This window comes from Rhodamnia argentea, chromosome 1 (genome assembly GCF_020921035.1).
Source record: "Rhodamnia argentea isolate NSW1041297 chromosome 1, ASM2092103v1, whole genome shotgun sequence".
Taxonomy (NCBI): Eukaryota; Viridiplantae; Streptophyta; class Magnoliopsida; order Myrtales; family Myrtaceae; genus Rhodamnia; species Rhodamnia argentea.
Window position 1 is genome coordinate 15,238,335 of NC_063150.1, and position 27,465 is coordinate 15,265,799.

The following is a 27,465-nucleotide window of genomic DNA, read 5'->3' on the forward strand; positions in this document are numbered from 1 at the left end:
TCCAAAGAGCATGTGCTCAATACTTATGGCCAGTCGTAAAGTTAAACATCATCAGAAGCACGTGTTGATTAAGAATTGAAGGATAAACAAACGCCCAAACCACGTTATCTCTGACCCCAAAGGGAGAAAAAAGGAGAAAAGAATACCAAACAAAAAAAAAAAAGATAAGAGACCCAATGAAAATGCACGCTTGCTTGCCCTTGCACACCAGAGACAGAAAGGCAACTGCCGCAAGGCATTGATGTGTTAAAATTTGGAACCGCCAGCAAGTATTTCGATATATGTTTGGCCCTATACTGCAAAGAGAATGAAAGCAAAAAGCAAAATAACCTCAAATTGGTTTTTAAGGGTTTTTTGCCTAGGACCGCCTTTCTTTTACATGGCGAATCTCCATGTCCATAAGATGAGGCACATCAGGTGGAAAGGCTGACACCTGACGGAAAGTTTAACCGGACATTACCTGCTCAAATCAACATTTGCTTCTGACCTTTAGCTAAAATACACCAAGCTGGCCAATCTGCTTATGCTCAACATGGAGCAATCGTGACAATACCCATCCCAGCAACTGGTTTCACTTGAATCCAAAAGTAGCTTACCTAAAGATAAGTTCCACGGAAGGAGGAAAAAGAGAAAAGGAGAAAAAGAAAAGCAAAAAAGGAAGATGGTAACCAGGTAAGGACCATGCTTATGGCACATTTGAGAAGTTAAGCATGCCCAAACAGAACAGAAAACAACTTTTCCCAATCAACTCACTTAACCCGAAAGACATTTAACGCTCATTGAAACCCTAATATCATATGTCTTCATCCTAGAAGGACAAGATCTACAGCTGCTTACCTCTATTATCACAGTGCAATTTAACCCTGTCCATACTGATCTCAAGAGAGCTCTGTAGATATCCCCACATATGACCTGCATGTGCATGGGATATATAACATGCCCACCACACCATCAAATACAATAGAAACGAAAGAACATATAAGCAAAACAAAGATATACCTAAAATTGATTACCATTTTCACTTCTTTTAAGTTATGGAGAATGAAATAATGTAAGCAACACATAAAAATACCAGATAACTTGGCACTAAGCATGTGATTGTGAAACTGATCATAAAATAGCAAAGTAGCAAGTGTGTATTAATCCAACATCATCAAGCGAAAAAGAAAGTCGTCACAAACATTGGGTGGCTGACCACAAGTGAAGGCAGAAAACTTCCTGAAATAGTCAAAGCATATGGGGACAAGCTCATAACAGTCTTCATTCACTTCCACATGGACCTGCAAAAGATGAACAAAAGATCTCCACATTCATGACGAGCCAGCGACTGGCATAAACTTTTAGAACCAAATATTAAAACAGCAATCTCCAACGAAACCGTCCTCCATTTAAAGCGCAAGTCCCGTGCTTCAGGCCAAGATTCCTATCACTGCACATGAAACAAGACTCTTCAAACTGGATAAATCTTTTCCTCGAGCAACAATCTTCTCAATCTTCCCCCATGAAGGCCCTGGAATCACAGGAGCACCATATCTAAATCTAATTTAAGTTTGCTTCATTGGTTTATACTCCACGGCTATCTCTGACTGACATGACACAGAATTCTCATAATGTCTGAACATGGCGAGGATGCATTCGACTTGTCTCCCCAAACAAACCTTTTACTTGTAAGAGCATATAATGTCTCTCTCCTAGAGTCAATTTTGCTGAATAAATGAACCTGAGCTGCTTGAAAAAATGCAATATCAGACTAAATGTAAACCCATTATGATTAATAATTATAACAAGAAGAACAATGAGAGAAGATCAACTTCAAATCGTATACTCTACCAGTTCAAAGCTTAAGTGCCCAGTATCTACCGCAGCCGGGTCTACAGGTCCTCTGCATCCATTGAGATTCCATTACTCTGCAATACTGTTCCTTGTTTGTAACTTTTTGGGTTTGGCGAGCCCTTGATATCATCATGATCTTCCTCAAGCATCTTTTCAACCAAGTCAAAATGCTCAATCTCAGAAACCAACCTTCCATTATCATCAGAATCTGGAACGTTGTCAGAATCTCGAGCATCACCAAAGGTATTATGATGGTCCAACTTTTTGACATTGCTATTGTTCCATCTATCATGTAAGTCATCCTCCTGGTCCACAGACAAGGATGTAGAATGCCTCGGTTTCTTTGATTTTGTCCTTTTGGGGGACAATCCTTCTCTATTATGATCAACCTCAGTTGAAGTTGATCTGGATTTTTGTCCTCTGCGCACCTCCAATTCTTTGTCACTACCTCCATCCATTTCGTCGCTGGAATAATGCCTTGATTCTTTAGACTTTGAACCAGAAGGTTTCTTATCTTTTAATGTGTTGTCATCCTTTCGATACTTTCTCTCTGCAGACTTTGACCTTGAATGCCTTCTGCTACGATGCCTTGATGCCTTAGATTTGTTGTCGTCCACCTTATCCTTGGAGTGATGCTTACCTTCCAGAGATCTTGATCTCGACCGTCTTCTATCACGATGCTTTGATCTCGCATCTTTGTTGTCCATTTTTTGGCTCATGTTATGCTTATCTCCAATAGATCTTGACCTTGACCTTCTTCTGCTGTGATAACTTCGTCTTTCACCAGTAGTTTCTTCCTCCTTCTCAAGAGACTGATGAGGTTCCACAGATCTAGACCTGGAACGCCTTTTACGCTCTTGCTTTTTTCCACCAGGGCTTCCTGGAGAGGACTTCCTCTTACTATGCTTGCCTTCTGCAGATAATGACCTGGACCTTCTTCGCCCTCGGTGCCGCCTTCGCTCCTCTCCTGTGTCACCCTTTTTCTCACTCCCACGACGATCAATTTCAACAGATTTTGACCGTGACCTTCTTTCCCCTAATTTATCTCCATCATCTCTTTTTGCAGATGACCTGCTCTCACGGTTTCGTCTTGGTGATCTTGAACTACCACGAGCTGATCTACGAGATCTATGAGAACCTTCTTGATGACGCCTTGGCGACTCTGAATCAGATCTATAAGATTTCCTCTTTTGAGGACTCACACTCCTACTCCTATTTCTCCTAGAAAAAGATGAATAATGATCATGTGATCTATCAGAATCCCGCCTTCTACTCTTTACGATGCTGTAACCTACATCTCTATGTGACCTTCGGTCACCTTCAGTGCTTGAGCGATGATGAAATCTGAGTGGAGATCTGGATCTCCGTTCCCTCCGATTTCTGGCTGGAGGTGAGTAGGAAGGAGACCTATGCCTCCCTCTGTACTTAACAGGAGATAAGGACTTGGATTTTGACCTTGCACGAGAGTTTGAAGGAGAACTGCAAAAGTGCAAATAGTCAATTAAATAAGTAATTGTCAATATTTGAACAAGATATTCATGAATCTGGAGCTCATTTTCCGTTCTTAACTTAAAACCAGAGCTGGTGCATATGTCATTGTAAAACTGTTCCTCTTATTCAAGACAAATAAAATTTGACGGCATTTATGTTGCTGGGAAGCACAAAGTAGAGTTATGTCCTAAAGTTAAAAATTAAGAGAAAAGTATTTCCTTAAATCAGAAACAATGATCTTCTGTTTTACAGTGGCACAAAGAAACAATAGACGAGGGTTAAAAGAGTAGATATGTGAGCTAACCAGGGGACAATCACAGAAGCTTAACTGGTGATCATAAACTAGAAAGTAGGACAACAGCGAGCACACTAAAAATTATTCATTTGATGGCATTTAAGTGCGTAAGTTCTAGACCAAAATTACTGGAACATAAGAAAGCCAAAATCTGAGGGAATATAATTGTAGCTGACGTTCATTCACAAAGCCTTGCGCGTATCCAAACTGACATATACAATCCCTAAATCCGTTTGCCATGTTGTGCCAATTGTTTCTTTTCCAATTAACGTTGCCCAACTCAAAAGTTGTGGACATCCATGGAAAAGTGGCTTTCTGGACTACTGTCGGGAATGCACAAACTACAACATTATGCAGTCAGTTTGATTAGTCGAGTTGCCCATATCTTCTTCTCTTCCGACATTACATACATACACATATTTATATACATACACACAAATATACGTATATGTACATATACATAGGTATGCATACATATATATATTCCCCAACCATATATAAGACTGCACCAGTAAAACCCAATCAGCTCTCCTACAGGTGAAACATTCTCGTTGAAGTTCTGGGAATGCTACATAAAGCCATTAGGAAAGAAAGAAATTGAGCTTCTCCCAATGCTACTCCAGAAAAGACAAAGGGCAGACAAAGAAAATTCCCTTCTGTTCACTATCTTCTGGCAGATAGTCATATTTTCAGTCAACCACACAATACGGGGGGAAAAATTGCACCATATGTTAACCTCAGCTTCAAGCACAGGATGATGTCATGAGGCATTGCACAACATTCACCTTCATCCGATCATTCTCATTCTTCAGCTCCAGAAAAGCCAAATAGTCTTAAACACGATAACTAAATGCCTCAACACTTGATAACTGGATAATGATCTAAAGAGGACAAAAAGAGTAACAAGGAGCTTTCAGAAAAAAAGTGACCAGAAACTAGATTAAGATGCCAAGAATACATCAGAAGTCACAGCCATAACAACACCCCCACCTCCACCACTACTAACTCCAAGTTTCCAACCTACCACCAGCAATCTCACTCCACACCCCAGTATCTGGAGTATCTCTGTGCTTACGATTGCTACATACTCTCACTTCCAACACCACAATTTCCAACCTACTACCAGCGATCTCACTGGCATCGGGCTCATCGCCACCCCATATTGGAAACTACCATCATCATAAAAACTTTAGCATTTGATTCTTTGTAGAATAGATATTCTAAGGAAATAACCCAGATAGAAGGAAGAGATGGAACCGGTGGGGTCAGAACTTCCATCACTCTGTAATTCAAGCATCCCAGGTTGCCCTAGTGTTGAAGCATAATGATCACTGATCACTAAGGCAAAATCCCACCACTTCAAGATTCACAGCATGGTGTATTTGGGATACTATTCAATTTAGACCAAGTTTTGAAAACACAAACAGAATGTTGTGGGTGTCATTTTGCAAATACAGGGAAGTGAGGAGCAACACCCCCAAACCCCACAATGCTCAATCCATACACGCATGCACATATGAAAACAAAGAGCATGGGTACAAAGCAGCAGCATGCTCTCCGTCAGAAGCTTTGTTATTAGTAAAATTTTCATATCTGATTTGAAAACTGGACAAGAAGGCATCATGTTCATCTGACCTTAAAAAGAAAAAGACTCGCTTTAAGGCAAGAAAAAAGCTGCAATTGGTCAGATGCCAATTCTAACAGGATGTAACAGCTATTATGGCCATTAAATGTGTCACGTGTTGCTTTTACGATGGTGGCCAATCTTTTTCCTACATCAAGGCAGGGCCCCATAACAAAACAGAGGCTGCTATGATCAGTGATCAGCAACTGCCAACACAGCCAGCGCCTTGTCTACGAGTCTATCCATGGTTTGGACTTATTTATGCCACCAATCAATTATTAATGCCATTTCAAAGATTGCAACATAACATACCTAGATTTTCTTGCAGTTTCTTGATCATCCATCACCACTCCATCAGCTCTCAGTTTCTTACTGATTTCTGCAGCCCTTGCAGCTGCTAACTCTGCAGCAGACTTCATCGATGCAGCCTTGTTAGCTGCCTGCTGTGCAGCCATACTCTGCTGCATCAGCAAAGCCTGTTGGAATTGCATCTGTTGCATGGCGACAGCTTGCTGCATCATCATTGGGAGAGACGACGAACCAAGACTAGAAGTAGCTGGTTTTTGGGGAAGTGATTTTGCCATTTCAACATTCAGCGGCCGACCACCAACATCCATATTATTCAATGCTAGAGCAGCAGTTGCTTCTTCTGGTTTGGAATACTCAATATAAGCAAAATGCTTTGAATCTGATATAGTACAATCTACAACCGTACCACAAAAGCCAAAGAGTTGTTTCAGCTGGTCCACTGTGAGAAGTGGACTGAGATTGCTAACTTGCAATGTTCGCTTCAATGCATCACCTTTGACATCCTTTTCTGATGAACCTTACAAGAAAAGCACGCAAAATGTAGATAAGCCTACAAAAATGATGAGATCAATCAACAGAAGTAACCCAAAGTTACAGTCAATGCAACACAGCACCAAATGCACCCTATAATGATGGTAAACACAGCATAAACACTAGTAATACAGTCTGTTCACAGGGTATAAACGAAATAAAGATGGATGAGATACCAGTCGAATCCTTTGCTGACTGGGCCTGCGCCTGAACTTGCGCTGCATGGGCTTGCAGTGCCTGTGCTGCAACAATTGCCTGAGCAGCAGCCATTGCTGCAGCTGAAGGTGCCATAGGTGCCTGACTGAGTGTTCCCATGGTGGTGGTCGCAGCTAATGCAGTCATCAGCAAATTATGAGGTGGGTGATTCAACTTGCAATCAGTATTGGCACATCGACCTGCTAAATACTCTCTACAGATTTCCCCAAGAGATGCTCCGACACCAGGCAAGATAGCACCTCCCGAGGCACCTGATATGATGCCAGGAATCATTCCCATTAATCCTGGAAATGCACCTGAAACTGAACCGGTATAGTTTGGCATGTTTGGCATTGTTTGGTTAACTAAATTAGGAAATGGGGAAGCAGGCGCCACACCCAGCAATCCTCCAGTAGAAGTACCTGCAAGAACCATAAGTAGAAGAGTTTTTAATAAGAACAACTCTCTAATGGCAGACTTAGTATTTGAAACATATGTGGAAAGAGCATAGCCCCAATACAATTCCCTAACACTTTGTCTGATAACTTAACTTGTTCAGAAACATGTTGCATGAAAAAGTCATGGAGGGAAATGCAAATAGTAAATATACTAAATGACCTTGCTATGCTCATTTCAGTCCCAAAACCAAAAGTAAGGGTAACAAAGGATGGATATAAGGGTGCATTTTCTACTTCCCTCCAATTCCACCCACTTTTGAGTGAATATTTTGTGTGCCTCAAGGAAAATACTTCCTTCTTGTTTCTCTCAATATCCTTCTTAATCATCCAGCCAAACAAGGGTAGCATTTGACAACATTTTTATTTATCTCCATTTCCTCCCAACCAAAGATAGCATAAAGCTTTAACTTGACCAGCATTCCATTTAAAACACGCATTGATATTGTGCACGGTACATCACAGATAAGATTACATGAGACATGCTTTCCAAACTTGAGTACTTTTTTGTCTACAATTGCGCATCCACCCCAAGTAAAACGCATCAAGTACAATCCAGTACTCTATTTTTTCTTTCAGTAACAATCCATTTATGACATTAAAGAGTTGGCCATATTAAGTTATGGTTGTCATCACTCAAATTTTAGAGACTCAATTTCCATGTGAATCGACAGATAAAACTTAATATTAACTGCATTTTCTTCACTTGAAAAGTTCATTATCCATCTCTTCCAGCAATTCCATCTCTATGAGTTTCATGGCAAAACATCATTCTCTTGCTCTGGAACTTGAAACAAGAAAAGTTCACAATTATGCCCGACCTCTCATCTATTGTTAACAGATATTACAAAGGCAAGAGAAAATTACAAGTAACTATACTCGCATGAAGGAAAAGAAACACCTTGGAGCTGGCTCAATAAGAAAAATAAAATGGTTGTAGAGAAGACATATATAATTGACAAAGTTTGTATAATTGCTGAGTCAATCATCATTTTCTAATTCTCTAAAGCTGAATTGTGTCATAACATTCTGTTGGTGAGAGGGAGAGAGTGATGCACAGCAACATCAACAACTTGACAACCAAAAGTGTGAGAAAGGAAAAGTCATACAACAACACTAGCTGCAGCAAGCTTGTACATGATATTAGGATGAACTTGTAAAACATACACTAATCTCCTTATAACAAGCACCAGAGATCTCAGACATAAAATCAGTTGATAATTAATCCTATCATGTATGAATATATATATATAGGGGGAAAGAGTCTAGGAAAAAAAACCCACATGATCCATTTGGCATAGGCAGCGAGCCTCTACCAGGGCTGGTGGTCCGGCTCAAAGTACTACGTAGTAAGATTCCTCTTGTACTTCTAATTCTTAAGCTTCGCCTTTGTTACAATGTGATAGTGTTTCTATCTCCCCTTCCAAATTTCTATCCAACTATCAAGTTTTTGGTTAACTGTATTTGATCTGTGTTTTGAGGAGAGAGAAGAAAAGAATCCTCCATTGAATCTTGCATTCTAGATGTGTGCCAGGAAGACGCACAAGTTCTTATCACACCCCTTTTCAATCCTCATGGCCATTTACTTGAAAGAAGCAAATGACTAATAAATCCTTCCAATTCCACTTTGACTGAAGTCTACCAGAAAACTAAGGGCATTGGATGGCCTGCTGACATTACGCACCCTTTGACAGTGGAAGACACAAAAAAAAAATAATAAGTAAACAAATTAACTATTTGCAACACCTTTTCCTTCTTTAGACTATGAAACCATCGTGCTTCTTTATAACTTACACTAAGAAAAATTCCAGGGGAACTAGCCGATGAAAGTGTCCAAAGCCAGGAAAGATGACAAACAAGACGGAAAGAAGCAGTAACACAGAGAAAAATAAGTACAAGATAATAGATCAGATGACTCAATGTTTTGGTTCCAGTAACACGCTTCTTGCTTCAATCTCTCCAGCCCTTCATCTTAGGCGCTCGTTAAGTCTTGCTCATACTGAATTACTTTTCTTATGAAGATCCAAGTTTTCATGCTTTAAATACGATAAGAACGAGGTTTAACTAGATATCGATTTGTGACAAATCTCAACCAAAATAGCAGTTTATAATAATATGAAAAATGCAATAAGCTCTATCAATAGTATGAAGGGAAAAAAGAAAAGATCTATTGATAAACAGAAAGTGCAAGCATTAAAATAGTGATGTAATGTTGAAAAGTAGTCAAGAATTTGAACTCGATTACAAAAATCTGACGTGAAAATTTGTAATTCCACCAAAGAACTGTACCTCCGCTGAAGAAAACTGGAAATGGGCTACCCATGATAGGTTTTCCATTACATTCAACGTGGACCATGTAATTCCCTCTTTTTGGCACCACATAAGTGACAGTGTAAGTCCCATCACCCATGTCCTTCACAATTCCTTCTTGGTCTGTTCCCCCTACACCCACGCCGGGCACGACCTTCACATTGATCTGTGCATCACCGTTAGGCACTTTCCTCCCATCCGCATCCTTCGTGACGACCATAAAAGAAGACGGTGCACACGCTGTCCCGCCAGCGATTCCCACCCCAGCAGCCATGCATTTCGTAGGGTCAACAGGTCCAATCGGCTTGTTGGACATATTCTCAGCTTCCTCAGACTCGCTATCGGAAGAAGCCTGCTCCTTTTCATGATTCTTCTCTACATCCTTGAACGTAGCTTCGAATGCAGCCTTTGCGGCTGCCGTTTTCTCCGCCTCGCTCTTCAGCTTAGCCTCTTCAGCTTGCTTCATCCAAACAGGCTTAGCAACCACGTTATTACGATCCGCCATTGAAACCTAGGGTCCACAAAACTTCACAACCACTCAATGCAAATCCAAGAAAGAAACCGCACAATAATAAAGCCTCCTCAATCTAATCCCGCCCAAAACATCAGTAACGCCACAACAAGGATCAGATTCATGCAATCACAATGGGAAAACTTAAAACTTCGAGGATCTCTTTAATTAACCCTAGCAACTACGGACTTCAACTTCTCCCATCGAAGCAGCTGAACCCACCGTGCTCCTACTCGGTAACTCACGAATCGACACACGCGAGCATCGGAACGACGATGTTGAGAATCATCACGCGGATCGATTGGAGCAGCGACTCGAAACGATTCGGATTAGCGAGCGCAAAAGCATTCTCGTCGCGGCTGATGAATTAGGGGATCGAAGTTCCACGGCAATCAAGCAGGTGTGCGCGAGAATGGGCGAAACCCGTTTTGATCAAACGACGAGAAAGAGAGAGCGAGAGCGGGAGGAAGTACCTGATTTGGCCGGCGGCAGCGCTAGGTTGAGATGGTTCGGCGTTGGATAAGAGGAAGTGGGCGAGAAAACCGGCTTAGCCTTCCTTATATATGAAGGACACAATACATAGAATAAGGTCGTGGATTCATGCCAACCTAGAGGTATATTTTGCTATTAAATCTCTTATTTTTAACGAAAGTATTGATTATATATAGCACGGGGAATAGGCAACCTTATACAGAAGTGGATCCGAGGGAGTTCTCGGATAGAGTCGGAATAGGTCCGGCAATCGGAAGTAACAAATCTTCCGCTAAGCGGGTTTTCATATAGATCCGAAGCAAGAAACACGAGGTTCGGAATGAGGAAGAGAACTTGGACATTACGATCGAGCGTATCGGCTACGTTTGAAGCCATTCGAGATTTCTGTTTACTCGACCAATATGAAGTCTTGCGAAGCGAGCTCTTATGACCTTGTCTCGCCGCACTTAATGTCCGACGGCTTCATTAAACGAGCGATTTAAGATGATCAAGAGACATTCAAATTCCCGTCATTATTAGCATTATGTCAACATTCTTTTAGTTAATTGCTTAACAAAATATTTTGGAAGCATTCACTAAAGTCTTAATGGATTTTTTGACATTGTAATAAAAGAATCTAATCCTCCATTTTTGTTGAACTGTATAACCTTATGCATATACCAATTAGAGATTCCGACAAAGTCCAACCTATATTTATCACGGGGAAATTTCATGTCTCTCTTGCCCTTTTTTTTGCCTCACCTGACTTCGAACTTTTGTTCTCTCTCTTCGTTTTTTTTTTTTCCGACCAAAAATAATGTCCATTGACTTAGAATCAACTGAAAAAACATAAAAAAAAAATTCAAATTTTCTCTCACCTCCACCCCGCATAGCCATCACCCCCACTCGCCGGAGATAGCAATTTGTCAAAACCCAATTCTAGGTTCCCTTTATTTTAAAATATTTTCCTATAAATAATCGCTTATATCGTTTGAAATAATTTATCAATAAAAATAATTCATCATGGGCAAAATCCCATCAATAATTTAAAAAATATATCCTCACAAATGATTTTTTTTTTTATGTTCGTCAATTTTTATAAAAAATGTATAATCTCATATTTAAAAATATAATTCTGACAAAGTCCGTTTCATATTTTTCTTGCATTTTATTAGCCTACGTGACTCTTAGGAACTGAATTTGCCATCTCTCTTCGTATTTTTTTTTTCCGCAAAAAAAATGTCCATCGACTTAGAATCAACTAAAAAGCAAATTTAAAAAGTGGGATTTTCTCTCACCTCATCCCTCCTTAGCATCGCCCTAGTTGCTGGCCATAAACATATAATTTAGACGTTGTCGTAAAAACCGATGATCGCCAAATGAATATCTCGATGGATGTAATTGATAGGTTCTCTAGTTGTGCTTGAAACCGAACATGAACAAGAGTGAGATATTCTTCTCGGGGATCTACTAATTTATCGGAATCAAATCATGGGTATCCTTGGCTTTCGTGAAGGCATCTTGCCCTTCCGATACTTGGGAAATCTCATTGTCAATACTTGGCAAAGCGATTGTAATGTGTTGGTGAACTAATTACGCCATTTTTTTATGCTCGTTTCTTTTTTTAAGAGATGTAAATATATATTTAAAAATATAATTTTTCAAATGCTATTCATGTATATTGGGCAAGTGTTTTCATCTTGCCTAGATCAATCTTAGACCGCATCGATATGCATCCTTAGGCCATTTTTCTGGAGTGGTGGGGCGAAAGTTTCTTGGGATGATGTTTGTCGCCCAAAAAAGGAAGGGGGTCTTGGCATTCGCAAAGCCTGCTGGATTGTAACTAAGGCAGCCATGCTCAAACATATTTGGGTCCTATTTACTAACAAGGAGTCCCTATGGTCCAAATGGATTCATTCTACCTTTTTAAAGAACAAAATTTCTGGATTTTATTAAACCCTTTGTTCATGGGTATGGAAGAAGAAGATCTTACACCTTCGTGCGGACTTCCAACAATCTTTTAAATGGCGGATTGGCGGTGTTGGTCAAGTGTCCTTCTGGTTTGACTCGTGGCACCCAAGAGGACCACTCAATAAGATCTTCCTGGATAGAGACATCTATCGATCCGGCATATCTCGACTTGCCACGGTGGTAGACTTCATCTTATTTTATCCCCCCCCCTCTTATGTCTCGACCACTATTGCATTGGCGAAAGCTCTCTAGTGCTCTCGAGCAGGCGAACGTTTCACCTGGATCGGTCATCCCTCAAGAGTGTTTTCCATTGCATCTGGCCGGGAGAACATACGTCCTCGAGGGCAAACGGTGCCATGGCAATCCTTTATATGGGACGGTGCCCTTGTGCCTTGCCACTCGTTTCATTTATGGGCGATCATACGGAATAGGCTGCCAACCCAGCTATTACTACTAAACTATGGAAGAATTGTCGATGCTACTGTGTAAGTTCTTCCTCTAATGCGGACTCCATCGACCATTTTTCTTTTTTTTGGCTCTCGGTCCACCGGAAGCCTTGCTCTCTTTGGTAGGGCGAAGTGCAACCTTGCTTGGTACAATGGGTCATGGCGCGAAAACCTACAATGGGCCATGAAATACATCTATGGTCGGAGCTTTCACCAATGTATTGCCCGCTTCACCTTTGGAGCCTTGTGCCACGTTATATGGAAGGAAATGAATCATATTCTTTTTCGGAATCAAACTTTGTTTGTGCCAGCTATCAAGAAACACATTGAGAAGGTGGTTAGGGATAAGGCACTCACGTATGAACATGTTGAAGATACCTCTAGGAACCGGAGGATGCAAGCTAGGCGGGGCATTGATCCGACTATTTTTTTGTGATCGGAGGTTCGGTCTGGGTGCCCTTTTTTTTGGCCGACTTTTTTGGCCTGTCTTTTTGCTGTACTAGGGTACATACCTATGCTTTTGAACCCACGACACCCTTGCACACTTAGTGACATTGCCTAGTGTCACCTTGAGTGCAAGCTTCTTTGTTGGTGTCGGGTTTCGCCTTTGTAAAGTTTGCGTTTGTTAATGCTAATACAATACTTACTTTTACCAAAAAAAAAATATATCTCAATGGAGGTTAAACACACTTAACTGGTGTTTCTTTTCTCTTTTTATTTAATTTTAAAATTTTCTCGTAATTAAATTGGCTTGAGCTTGCAATCAAATTGGGTTATATTAGACAGATCCTTTCTCACATGGTATATAGATTCCTCCCAAAATTATAGACAAAGAACATGACACGTTCGTAAGTTGTAGAAAAACAACATAAATCACGTATAAGTAGCAGGAAAATCGCTTCGTATTGTCAAAAACAGAAAGGCATTCGAACATCATCTGATGAGAAAGGAGAATCACGACGAGGAGAAGGCCGTGAACGCGAGAGGCTTACCTCGCGATTACCATTTTCCTAAGGCGATGACGAATTCCGGTGTCGCCTCTCGCTCGATATGCCCTTGAGGTCTTGGAAGTTCTGCAGTTGCTAATTGAGCTTCTCCCATGTCCAGAAACTCTCTCTCCCTGCTCTCATAAAACTAGTTCATCTAATTAAGCTCTTCCTCCAATGCCTCAAAGAATGCTCTCACCTGAAGATACTCAATCAATCTTATAACAATTACATAAGCTTCAAAGTACATATAGGGAAAAATGTCCAAAAAGTGCTAAACCTATTGTAAGGGGACTAATTCGGTTCTAAACTTTTCAATTATACCAATTTAGTCCTAAATCCTTCAATTGTACCAATTTATTTCTAAACCTTTCAACGATTTGTATCTTTAGTCATAAATCATTTGAGAATCATCAAGCGGATCAAATCGAAGTTGCACTTGGATCATCTTCTATATCAATCTAATTCTCTGCAAAAATCTACGGGACAAAATGCCATGAAAAATCCTTTGAATGAATCTTTAATTTAAGTTTTTATATTGTCAAAATCCTTTAGCGGTATTTTCCAACATTAAACATCTCTTTTAGTTAATCGAGGATATCCCTTATTTTTAAAATATTTGTAAATATATTTACTAGTCCCTTTTTCATATGTTAATTAACCCCTTAAATATATAAGTAGTAACTAATTTTTGTCAATTAACCTCTGGCACAGATACGAAAGAGAGGTGAGAGTGAGACTGTGCGAGAATGGGCAGTTAGAGTTTGGGAATGGGCACTTCTAGTTTTTGTAATGATAAAAATAAAAATAACAACTACCGGTCCACACTTGAAATTGGGAACCGGACCGATTATAATCGGTTCAAAATTTTAGGAGCCAAAAGCAGGGGCCTGCTCCAGTAAGAACCGCCCAAAACCGGCTAGCTCGATCCGATCCCGGCTCACCGTATAATATTTCATCTGTCACACATCTTTGGCCTCCCCTCCATGCCATCGCCTCCTTCCCTGATATGGTCAGACCTTTTTATTATTATTATTATTATTATTATTGCTCCTTTGACTTTCTAGTTACCAAAGCGCAATGTCTAATTACAAACAGGAATTGGAGGCTAGTAGTGGAAGGACTTCATAGCAAACTAGCTAAAAATCGCACACGCATATTGTAGGAATGTGTGCAAAAATAGAAGATGAAGTAAAAAGAAGTGAAAGTGTAATTTGGATTACTTGAGGGACTGAATTTAAAATTTCGTGAGATTGGGAATACGCAATTCAAACTTACAAAGGAGATTTATGAAACACCGTCATTAGTAGGTTGTATTTTTAAATGATCATTTTGTCCATTGCTTAATAACACGTGATCATGGTTCGTCTTATGCCAACCATAAACAACATTGAGAATATTTCAGCCTAAATTTGAGGTTAAAAGTAATGTTGGGTTTGCTTTGTGCTATAAGCGGTCTTAGATCAATTAAATGGCATGCCAGTTTGCTCTTATGCTCGTCATCTTGGGTTCAAGTCTTGTTTGGAGTATATCGGGAGTAAAATATGGAGGCGACAGTCTGCGTATAAGAAAGGACAATATTGATAATTATAGATCGCTTAGGCCGACGCCATTTCCTTCGCATCATTTTGATTTCTTTCGTAGTAAGGAAATAGCCATTGTTTAGAGTAGCACAACAAGTATTTATGCTATAAAAGGAAGAACTACAGCTATAGCTCCTTCTTTTATGCTGTAATTTTAAAAAGAAAAATTACTTCGATAAGTGTAATTACCATATGAAAAACCCAAAATTGACAAGAACCATAATTTTCTTTTGTCTCTCTCCCTTGTTCTCCTCCCGCAGTACCAACAGGTTCAGTACAGCGACGACCGCGAGTCTCTCTCCGTCTCGCTTCTCCTTTGCCTCCGGTTTCTCCGACCGGTTGCTGTGTTCTCCTAGGTATGCCGTATCGAACTTGGACATGTTTTCGTTTGTTTATTGGGTCTGCTTGCTTTGTCGGTTTGGTCGAATTTTAGTGGCTCATTGCCTGAGGTAACAGCAAAAGCGAGAATAGATTAGATTAAAGTATTGGAATCGCTTTGACATATCTCTAAAAAAGAAAAAAAATAATAATAGGTTAATACTGGTCTACGTTCTAGTTAAAGTAATTACGTTAATTCACTTTTATTTCCTACTCTTTTCTTCCTTATATTCATCCTTCTCATTTGTCATCGGCTCCCAATTTTTTTCTCTATTTCTGTTTTTTCGGATGTTATGATACCTTTTTCCAGAAGTGGGCGCAAAGTATTATTCCCTTTGGTGCTTTGTGAGACCTATTTTAAGGCCAACGGAACTGAAATGGGTAGGCAAAGTTGGCTCTTCTGTTTTGAATCTGAATCAGCCAATTGGGAAGTTTTATTTTCAGCATCAGAAAAGGTCTTTGCACTCATGAGTTCGAATTCTCGATGACAGTGATTATGAGGGGGACGAAGTCAGCCCAAGTCAAATACAGAAGTTCTTAACTAGTAAGTTTAATTTGGGTTTCATTTTTTCAAGCTCAATGGGACAATCCACCCACAAGTCATAATCAAGTGGCATTTGTTTGGGTCTTGCGAGGTGCAAGGTTCGTGGGAGGATCGTGAAGTGCAGCGTGTTATCATGCAATTTTATTTCGATTTCATTTTAAGATCCACCCTAGTTTAGCATGGATTTAGGATATTTGGGTGTTGCAATGGATTTTCCATTAAATTAATCTCTGCCTCGCTCCACCATTCCGCCTCCATTCATTGCATGGTCATGGAGAACCATCTCTTGTGAAGCTCAGCCTGCTCAAATGGCAACCCTCGATATCTGCCTTGAGCTGTTTGGTGACATCCTCGAAAGTCGTTAGAGACCACTATTACGACAATCAGTCCCTCTTTAGTGGAGTGATGATAAATATTTACACGTGTACCGATGAATTCGACACCCGCGCATATAATCTTTTTCTAAAAGTAAAATCAATTCAATAAGTGTAGCTCTATGTTTTTGAAGTCCTAAATTGACAACGTTACGATAAACCAAAGATTGACAACATGAAATCCATCCTCTCGATTCGTTCAAAAGACACTTACATTTAGAAAGACGACGGACGAAAGTAACTAGAAATTGGCCTTTCAAATGCATAAGAAAATTACTTCAAACCCTAACTCAATTAATCGTTTGAGAAAAGATACGTCCGTGCAAGGTTCGTGCAAGGGCTATGAAGTGCCTCGTGCTCTCGTGCATTGAAATGAATTTAGTTTGGATTTCATTTTAAAATCAACCCTAGTTTAGAAAGGGTTTGGGATAATTTGATGTGACAATGATTTTTCTGTTAAGTTAATGTCCGCCGAGCGCCACCACTCCGCCCTCGAAGTGAGAGTCACCTCCAAGCATTGCACGGTCGTGAAGAACCATCTCCTTGCGAAGATCAACATACTCGAATGGCTGAACGTCTGCCTTGAGCTCCTTCGCGACATCCTCGACGACTTTGACCATGCTGTCTCCTACCTCGAGGGTTCGGAATTCACCAGAACGAAAGTATTACTGACCTTAAGTCCAGCTCGATCTTAGGGAGTCAAGTTGCATACTCGCCACATAAGATTTCGAATAAGTCGGAACGAGTTTTAAAACAACGAAGTCCAGCTCTAAGGGGGATTTTGTCTGTTTGCACCTTGACTTGGCCGTAGTTTCAAATCAAAAACATATAATTTAGACGTTGTCGTATTTATCGTTTTTGCCAAAAGAATGTCTTAAAGGGGAAACACAATTAATTGGTGTTAATAAATTTTTTCTCATAATTATATTGGCTTGAGCTAGTAATCAAATCGGGTCATATGAGGTAGATTCTTTCTAGCATGGTATATAAATTCCTCCCAAATTTATAGGCAAAGAACATACCACATTCGTAAGTTGTAGAAACGATATAAATCACGGGAGAAGTGTCAAAAAAGTCATAAACCTATTGTATTAGTGCCAATTCAGTCCTAAATTTTTTTTTAGTACCAATTCAGTCCTAAACATTTTGTATTGGTGTCAGTTAAGTTCTAAACCTTTTATTGGTGCTAGTTTAGTCATAAACCTTATGTATTGTTGCCGATTCGGTCCTAAATATTTTATATTTATACCAATTGAGTTAATCAGGCTAATTTTGATCGAAAATCGTTGACGTGGATATGGATTGTCCTACATGGCACAGCTAACGCTAACTTGGAAATTTTTTAATATTATTTTAATATTTCAAATAATTTTTAAGCATTTTTTTGGTTTTTTTCAAAATTATTTTTTAAAATTATTTAAAATATTTAAAAATTATTTAAAAAATATCCATGTTAGCACCAACCGTACCACGTAGGATAATTGACATCCATGCCAGTGATTTTCAATTAAAATTGATCGAATTGACTCAATTGGCATAAATGCAAAATTTTTAGGACTAAATTGACACTATTGTAAAAGGTTTATGACCGAATTGGCACTAATAAAAGGTTTAGGGCTTAATTGGCATCAACACAAAATGTTTATGGCTAAATTGACACCAAAAAAATGTTTATGACTGAATTGACACTAATGCAATATGTTTAGGATTTTTTTGACATTTTTCCCCATAAATCACATACAATTAGGTGGTTGTGATGGAAGAGGAAGAGGAGAAAATGGTGGGGGGTTTGTATATATGGCAATTTGTAATGGCTCTGAGTGCATAGATGCTTGCTACATCAGTTGTTGTCACTCTCAAACCACTGAATATTTTCTCGTTCAATCGATAGCAACTACTTGCAATTGGCCCAAATGGAGTAATTAATCCATTATGAACGTTGGGCCTAGCAGAGGTGGTTGTGATGGAAGAGGAAGAAGAGAAAATGGCGGGTGGTTTGTATATATGGCAATTTGTAATGGGCTTCGAGTGTGTAGATGCTTGCTGCGTCGGTTGTTGTCACTCTCAAACCACTGAATATTTTCTCGTTCAATCGATAGCAACTACTTGCAAGTGGCCCAAATGAAGTAATTCATCCATTATGAATGTGCTATCGGTTCACATTGCATGTGCTTAAGACACGCTCTAGTGTATCATTTTATAGGCCGCACATCACCTCACAATGGGGTCGATTTTCCCTTTGTTATCCTTGTCATTTTCATGCTCAATCACTTTGAAGTCGAATAGTTCACGATCACCATCGCAATTTCTCGTAAAACGACATGCAGGTCAACCCCTTTGTGCACCGAGAGATCAAATGAGAACATGCTCGAAAGAAGAAAACGATCTTCTCCTACGAATACACGTGGAGATGTTCTAGAGGTTAAAAGAGAGATGGCCATTCATAACGATGGAGACTTCGGTCGCTTGGAGATAGCCACGGCCGGATCGGTGGAACCCGCCGGCTTTGGTTTTTGAACTGGCGGTTCCAGGTCCACGAAAAGGTGGAACCGGAACCGGCCGTGTATAATTCCGGTTCCGGGCCGGTTCCGGTTCCGCTTCGAACCCGCCGGTTCATTCCGATTCCTTTTTAATAATAATTTTTAAAATAATAAATAATAAAATAAATATAATAAATAATAAATTATAAAATACAATTAAATTGTACATTGTAATAAAATATGGGGAAAAAAAAAGAAGAAGGAATGGGCTTGAACTTAATGAATTATCATTAAGCGCCTACATATCTTCTTGGGGATAGAAGAATCAAAGCCCATGTAGTTCTTTTACCTTTGAGAACCCCAACTTACCTCATCGTCATTCGTCGCTGCCCGTTGTGGTACCCGTGGCGGTGGTATCTCCAACATCATCGCTAAAAAATTCGTGTTCACGTTCTAACTCTTGGTGTCGATATTTCGCCCTCGTCCAATCGCCGACACAAACTTAAGCTTCCACGGAGTCCGGGCTTAATCTTGAACGGCGAGAGTCCAAAATTAATCCTCCAGCACTAAATGCTTGTTCAATCGCAACCGTTGAAGAAGGGGTTGCTAATATTTGACGAGCGATGAGGGCGAAAACTGGATACTCGATTTGGTGACTCTTCCACCACTTCAGGATTTCAAATCCGTACTATGTTACGCATCACGAAACTCAAATTGAGTGGTTAAATATTTTTCTAATTCAGAAATACTAACCCGTTGCCCCTTTTTTGTTTTTTTTGCCTACTCTTAAGCATATTATACCCTCTACTAAGTGAACTACCACATTCACCGAGAATGAGGTGATGTAAAGATCCGTAATCACTTAAATCATATCTACTACAAAATTCTCCATATAATGCTACTATAGATTCTTTAACATGTACTAATATATTTGAAATATCTATTGAATCTTCCAAATGTAAACAATCATGATAATACACATTCAAATAATCTTGTAAACCGTATAATTTAATACGTGGATCAAAAACAATACCAACTAAATAGACAAGAGGAATTTGCAAATAATAATGCAACCATTTTTCTCGCATTACTAAAATAGTTCGACCTAATTTGGTATCATTTTCATATTCACTAAAAACACTACCAATATTAACACACTCTATTAAAAATAAATGCGTTGTAGGATAATAAATACCAGATAAAGTCTTAGTAGCATCATTAAAAATTTTCAAAATATCTAAAATTTTCTTGCAAACGTCCCAATGTTGAGGAAGTAAAGTAATTTCGGGAATATTTTGTGAAATAAACATACACAATAAATCTTTATATTCAAAAGTTTGCCGAAGCAACTTGTACGTAGAATTCCAACGAGTCGGAATATCTTTTGGAAATCTTCTTGCCCTTCTCCCATTTTGATTTTTCCCATGATTTCATACATTGGGGACGACTCCATAAAAATTTAATTGCACTTTTTATTGAGGCGAGAGAAGTGTTAAGAGTTCGTAAATCATCTTGTACACATAAATTTAAAACATGACAAGCACATCTAATGTGAAAAAATTGTCCGCCAAAAGTGGGTTTGCAAATATTTTCTAATTTGGGAATAGAAGCGGTATTTGCGGCGGCATTATTAAAACCAATTGAAAATACTTTATTTATTAAATTATATTCTTCTAAAACTTGCCTAATTATTCTATAAATATTATGAGCCGAATGTCTTTCATCAAAAACTCGGAATGCAATAAGTCTTTTTTGAATCGTCCAATCGTCACCTATCCAATGACATGTGACACCCATATAAAAATGAATTTGCCAAGGATCACTCCAAATATCGCTACATATATGCACACGTCCATTGAATTCCGCAAAAAATTTTGCTAAAGATTTTTTTCCTTTTTTATAAAGATGAAAAACTTCGCGTTTAAGAGTATTTTTTGGAATAGTTGGCGCTTATGAACCAACGTAGTATTTATCAAATATTTCATATTAAAATTTTCTACAAGTATTAAACAGTATTAAGCATGATCAAGGGCAACATATTCACATAATGTTTGTTTATAAAGTGCTTCGATGAAACGAAATAAAGGATGAGGATTAGAAGTGGCGTACCTGGAAATTTGTTGTTGCGTATTGTCGATCCCCCGCTTGCGTTGGATATTTTTTCGTCAAATGCCGACGGAATGTTCCGTCACAGTCTCCTTTTCGTAAATTTATATGTTTGCGAACAATATTTACATTTTACATTATACTTACCTTCGACTTCATCACGTACCTTGTCGAAGTGTAGCCACAAGTCCGATGTATTATCTCGGCCCTTCCGTTCCGGCTCATTTGCCGTTGACGTTTCTTCGACACCAGTGGGAGGATGAAGACTTCCTTTTGTTGGGATGTGTTCGACGTTCGGAATCGGGACATAGTTGATATTATCGTCGTCGTCTTCCCAACTTGCATACTCACGAGGATCATATTCAGGAATGGGATACTCGGAATCTCCCATAGTCATCTTGCCCTTGTCGCATTTCGCTTCCCACTTGCCATTTTTGAGAGAATTGATCGGAAATCCGATTGAGAGAATTGAGTCGGGATTGAGAGAATTGGGAGAATTTGAGCGATTTGAGAGGATTTCAAAGAGAATTCGAGAGATTGTTCAGAAAATTTGTGACAAAAATGAAATGGGAAGCATATGTATTTATAGGCAAGAATTATTTTTAATTCTTTTTTTTTTGACAAAGCAACGGCCAAAGAGCCGTTATAACAGGGCTCTTTAGGCCATTGGCAACGGCCCAAAGAGGGGGGGAGGGGGTAGTGGCGGGCCCGGGGCAAAAAGCCCTCCGCCCCCCCCGGCCCTTATTTATTTATTTATTTATTTTCACGGTTCGAACCGGAAGGCTTCACCATTCGCAATGTTCCCGGGACAACGGCCGGTTCCGGCCCACGGGCCCAAATGCCCCCCTCTACTTGGAGACCATGGAATTACGAATTTAGTTGATTTTTACCAAGAGTCACGAACAACGGTGTTAAATTCGACGGGCATGGCGCGTTTGGTGAGCTTTGAGCTCTTTGGCCCTAAGGCGCAAGCTAGTCAAAGGTTCAAAACCGTCCCAACGCGTTTCTTGGACTTAAGTGGGGGCCTTCTTTGGTGGGTCGGGGGGCTAGCCTCCCTCCGGTATAGTCGTCATGGAAAGGGCTTACGGGTGGTGGTGAGTTGATCCGATTTACCAACGATCCTGACCAAAAAAAAAAATCGTGTTAAATTCGACAGTTATTTTAGTTGGTTCAATCAAAAGGTAGTGACTTTGATAATTAAAGTTATGGAAATAGCGCCACCTAAAATTTTAGGGTTAGTACCATAAAAAAATCCAAATTGATATAACCTCAAATTATTTTTTTGACAGCAAAAAATCCCAAATCGGTACATCCATGACAAATTTATCCTCTATTAGTTTTCTTTATTTTATCGTCAAATTTACGAATTGGATGACATGTGGCGCTTAATGGGTATACCAGTTTGGGGTTTTTACCCTCTGTTTGTCATAAATGTATTGGTTTGAAATTTTTCGTGATACTAACTCAATTCAACGGAAACTAATGGAGGCTAAACTTGTCGCGATGGTAAAAAAAGTAAGTTAGGATAAATTTGCCTCATACATACTAGTTTAGGGTAAATTTATCACAAGTATACTAATTTGAAGTTATTGTAGTACAAAAATTGATTAAAGTAAATTTGTCATATGCGTATTTTTTTTGTGGTTAAAAAATAATTTGAGATAAATTTATTGCAAATATAACAATTTAGGATTTTTTTTTATGATATTAGCCAAAAATTGCATTTCTTTACCTACTAATACAAGAGTGCCTATCCCGTGGACCACTCAGAACTTTTTTTTTTTTTATGTATTATCGACTGGTCATTCAATTTTTTTTCAGAAGTATTGTAGTAAGATATTTCGTTGACTTTAAAATGATAAGGTCACCTCTCACCGAAAATGGCCGTAAAAAATATCTAATTGAAGTGGCAGGTTAAACAAATGTCCACCTTAATAAATTAATTGTCACATTTCCATTGTCAGCCCCCTATAATTAATATGAATACAAAAGTAAATGCATTTTACGAATAGCAAAACACTTAACTACATCATAAAAAAAAAAGTTCACAATTTGCCATACTTGTATTGGTGTACTTAACTAATTTTACACAAGATAGCATCTCAAATTAAATTGAATACGTTGAAGGAACACCAATTGTATTGGAGACTATTTAGAGATCATTACTATTATTTTTCATTATTTTCTAGAGATATTTAGGGCCTCTGACAATTTGATTGATAATCATATTTTGGGCGGTAAAAGTTACGGTTTTCGCCAATTTTTCAAATTTACCTACTTAGTATTGCCAATTTGTAGAATTTAACAGCATATATCATGAAAATAAAATTTGAATAAATTAAGTTTTAAAACCCGTGCAATGCATGGGATTTGAACCAGTTATTAATCTTTATAAAGACCGTATGGGAAAATCTTATAAATATAGTTTTTGGAATTTTATAATCAAATTTTGATGAATCATAAAATTTTGGAAAATTTTCAAATAAAGGCCCGAAGTATCCTAATTTTTTCAAATAAGGGCTCAAATGGATCTTATTTCAAATAAGAACCTAATGTGCTTAAATCATATCAAAGAAGGGCCTAGTCAAAAGGTATTTCGTCTTTTACTTTTTTGCATTTTTTTTTCTTTTTTGTTTTTCTTTTTTTTTTTTTTTTCTTGTTCTACTCCCCCAGCCATCGCTTGGGCCGTCGTCGAGTGAGGGCAACCCCTGACTAGGTAGTTGAGGGCAACTCTCGCCCGCTCCGACGAGGGCAACCTTGGCCGGTGTCGGGCAAGGGTAGTCCTCACCTAGGCAGGCGTTGAGTAATCTTGTAGATCATTGATCTTGCAGACTTTCCGGCATTGGTTGTTTTCTCCCTCATGACCCCCACTCGAAAGGAAACACCTCTCTCTCTCTCTCTCTCCCTCTGTCGTGGAAGTGTCAAAGGGCATGGCGAGCACAAGCTCCCAACATTGCACTTGTCGATGGAGCTGAAGTTCCCCTTTGATCCATCCCACTGGAGAATAAGCAAGAGCACAATAGCTCCTTCCTTACCCTCCGGCAAAACTGTCCGCTCTCGGGAGCTGATCCCCATCCGGTATGGGCGTTGCGCTTCCGCTCCTTGGAGCTCGTCCGTGTGAAATGCTGTCCTCAACGAGTGCACGACCCAGGTCCCAGTCCATGACGACGAGACCCCGTACCCACCACAACTCGGAAGTCCAGAGCCGATGAGTAATACGGAATCAACAAACGCTGATCGCTTTTGTGACACCCATCGTCGTGGGGTGTGAATTTTCGGGTCGTCGCCTTCTGTTTCTGTTCTAGAATATGGAGTTGGAGGGGCCTTTCGATTCGGTATCGGTGTTGTGGAGACAGCGGGCTTGCTTTGGTTTTGATACGTCCGGCCAGGGCCGCCCTTTCCTGGGCTAGGCAGGTGACTGATGCCGGTGATGGCGGGGAGGGGAGAGGAAAAAGGGAAAAAAAAGAAAGGAAAAGAGAAAAACAGAAAAAAGAAAAGAAAGTAAGAGGATGAAAATGCTACTATTCTTTTAAATAACGGGGATACTTTAGGTTTTTATTTAAAATAATATTCATTTTATTTTTTTATTTGAGAAAATGAAAATATTCCAAGAATTTATTCTAAAATTTCACTAATTGTTTATTTGTTCATGTATTTTTACGGTAGTTTTCAGCATTATTACATCGGCAGAAAAAAGTAAATTAGTAAAGCGCGAGCTTACTAGAGACCTCCTCCAGAGCTCTTTGGACTTGTCGGAGCAGCTCGCTCTCGCTCTCTCTCTTCCCCAACTCTGACCACCACCTATGGAGAAATCCTCTCTCCGGCGCTGCTTAAACCACCCAAATACTCGGATTGAGCTTCGCGATTGCAGTCCAAGATAACCGGGTATGAAATTCCCCCTTCTGTGGTTGCGGTTTAGTCGTTCTTGATTGGTCTTGTTCTCTAAAGTCGCAATCGGTGGACGCCTCGCAATCTTCGCGTGAAATCAATTCTGGGTTTTGGTTCATCTTGAGCGACATCTGTTGTTGGGTACGCGATGGTGCCTCCTAGAAGGAAGAAGTGGACCGAGGCTGAGGAGAGGACGCTAATCGACAAATACGAAGAGCTGTTCTCGTGCGGGACGCTCGCGAAAATGCGAACTCGCGAGAAGAAGTTCAAACCCATCGCTTGCCATGTGAATTCCGCGCACCACGCCCGCGACCCCATCGCTTATCCATGGCATTGGACGTGGAAGGATGTGTCGACCAAGGTGCAGAATATGCGCCACCAGTATTTGCTTGTCAAGCAAAAGATCAGGAGGCCGCTCGAATCGGCCAAGAGTATAGGCGGCGAGGGTGCAGTTGAGGAGTTTGATTGGATGGAGGGGCTTACCCATTGGTCGAATTTTTTGAGGTACAAGGAGGTGTTTGGGGATGTGCCCATCATGTGCACTGGCGATGGGGTCAATCATTCGATGGTGGCTCTGGATGAGGCTGACCATGATGAGGTATTTGTTGGTAATCAACAGGAAATGGAGACGGTGGGATTTGGTCAAACGAGCCATATGGGTAGCGGTGATGTCGGGACAGGGCTTGATCGAAGTGACGGTGGCCCGTTATTTATGGGTTTTGATTATGATGATGAAGAAGCGGAAAGGAACTATAGTGGGAGGGACGCGATTAGAGAGGAGGGAGATGGTGGCTTTGTCGCTGAGACGGCGGATCCAAATGGTTCTATGATGAGAAGGAAAGCGAAGCTGCCGAGGGGATTGGAGAAAAAGTCATGGGCCTTTATCTCTAAACACTTGGTTCAATTGAGGGAGATTGAGGCTCGATTTGAGCAGCGTGACAAGGAAAGAGAACGAGAAAGGCTAAGAAGGCAGAATCTTTCGATGGAATCAGGACGAGAGCGGGAGAGAAAACTTGAAGAGAGAGAAAGGGAAAAGGAAGAGACAGAGATTATCAGGGAGGAGTCAAGGAGGCAGATGATTCAAGAATGGGATAGTCTTTTGAAGGATAGTGAAGAGAGGGAAAAAAGAAGAAGAGAGGAGCAGTTAATTGAGGAGAGGGAATGGGAGGAGAGGCTTAACATGAGGAGGTTAGAATGGAGGAAGAGGATCGATGAACAGCTTAGTCAGCATAGGTTAGAGATGGAGCAGATCCAGACACGTATTCTTCATGAGCAACAGAATCTTACCAGTCAGTTGCTTGGGATTATTTCTCAGTGGACTGGCCATCCGGCTGAGCTATCCAACCATGCAAATGCTGGCAACCATTATCTTTCACCGGTGATGCAGAACATGCACCGTGTGAATAGTATGCTTCATGGTGACACAAGAGTTGATGAAGATAATCCAGATGACGAATTCATTGTTGATGGGTGATTGTAAATCTTGCCTAGTTATCCCATGCTTGTCTGTGGAGATATTCACTATCATGAAAGGTCAGGGAAGGTTGACTCTGCATTTATGTGGAATTATGCTGTATAACTGCTTTGTTGTCCTGTTTCTTGTTATAAGTTAAGAAAAGTTAATAAATTTGGTTTAATTTCAATATATGTCTTTAGAGCATAGACCACTCTTCGCTCAGGATATTTTGTTGTGACCTGTTCTGTATTAGTCTTCATTTTTCCTCAATATGCAAGTATGTTAGTTGCTGAAATGATTGGTGTATGACATGAAATCATAGTTTAAGTAGCTATGCCATCATTGGCAGTTAGAGATGAAATGGTTTTGGTTTCTTTCTTTTGAACACAGGCCTGGTTGCTGCCTTAAATGCTGTTAACAATACTCTCGGATAGACTGGGGTTAAATGCATTCTTTTATCTTTGTTATGTCCCAAGTGATTGAACTGATAAGGTCAATTGGCGTGTTCAACCAATCTTCAAGATCACTTTAAGAGCATTTTTGTTTGGCGTTCATCTAACACTTTGAAGATGTATTAGCTAGCGAAAGTCTGGCTTAGACTTTTTGTTTTGGTCAAGCTGCTAACTCTTCCTCCCCCAAATGCATGTGAAAACACACACTTTTTTGACGTATGCACGTCTATATGCATTTTAATGTGGATATGTGATCACTTGCTTCTCGTATATCTGATCATGTGCTTATCGTACTTGTCTTCAAGTGGTAAACCTGTGGGTGGATACCTGTGGAAGTGTGCGAAACCTTGTCCTTAAAATCATTCTAAGTTGAATTTGGTATTAAATGAGGTGAATGCATTCGTTTGTTGAGTGAGTTAACAAAATGAGGGAGGCAATGGTATCATGTACTTCTTCACCTTTACATGTTCTATGATCAAGTTGATAGCCTTGTTAGATATCATTACCCCTGTATATAGAAAGGAAAGGTGAAAATTTCCTGCAAGTAAGACTTGATTTGGTGGGTTACGCTTGTATTGTCTTCAATGACTACTGAATCAAATGATTCACAATTCTTTTTTTTCTGGTCAAAAAACGATTCACAATTCACTCGGCTAATGATGGACAAAATGAACTTTCCAATTCATAAAATGAACCTTAATTTGACAGCTTCTCTAAATCTCACAGGTGCTTGTGGGTGCAGTGAGTGGATGAGATTGGGTTGTACTGCAATCAGC

General features: G+C 39.8%; 2 protein-coding genes across 7 annotated transcripts in view; one reads left to right on the plus strand and one right to left on the minus strand.

Moving 5' to 3' along the window:
• Positions 1-216: 216 nt before the first annotated feature.
• Positions 217-10,146, minus strand: LOC115753259 (serine/arginine repetitive matrix protein 2). 5 transcript variants are annotated; one of them, XM_048285788.1, is made up of 8 exons: positions 10,028-10,117; positions 9,023-9,657; positions 6,260-6,700; positions 6,046-6,069; positions 5,556-5,952; positions 1,831-3,312; positions 838-1,725; positions 217-596 (listed from the first exon to the last, which is right to left on the minus strand). In XM_048285788.1, exons 2-6 carry the CDS (start codon positions 9,546-9,548, stop codon positions 1,872-1,874), a joined length of 2,829 nt encoding a protein of 942 aa, XP_048141745.1. In that variant the 5' UTR covers positions 9,549-9,657; positions 10,028-10,117; the 3' UTR covers positions 217-596; positions 838-1,725; positions 1,831-1,871. The 5 variants fall into 5 exon arrangements, with proteins under 5 accessions (XP_048141745.1, XP_048141709.1, XP_048141673.1 ...); XM_048285752.1 differs by having other exon boundaries at positions 838-912; positions 1,196-1,725; positions 5,556-6,069; XM_048285716.1 differs by having other exon boundaries at positions 838-912; positions 1,182-1,725; positions 5,556-6,069.
• Positions 10,147-24,608: 14,462 nt separating this feature from the next.
• The window catches only part of LOC125315567 (histone-lysine N-methyltransferase, H3 lysine-79 specific-like), a 33,103-nt gene continuing 30,246 nt past the window's right edge, over positions 24,609-27,465 (plus strand). For both annotated transcript variants that reach the window (XM_048280864.1, XM_048280837.1), the window contains exon 1: positions 24,609-26,314. In XM_048280864.1, coding sequence (XP_048136821.1) covers positions 24,930-26,255 — 1,326 coding nt within the window. In that variant the 5' untranslated portion in view covers positions 24,609-24,929 and the 3' untranslated portion in view covers positions 26,256-26,314. The remainder of the gene's footprint in view (positions 26,315-27,465) is intronic.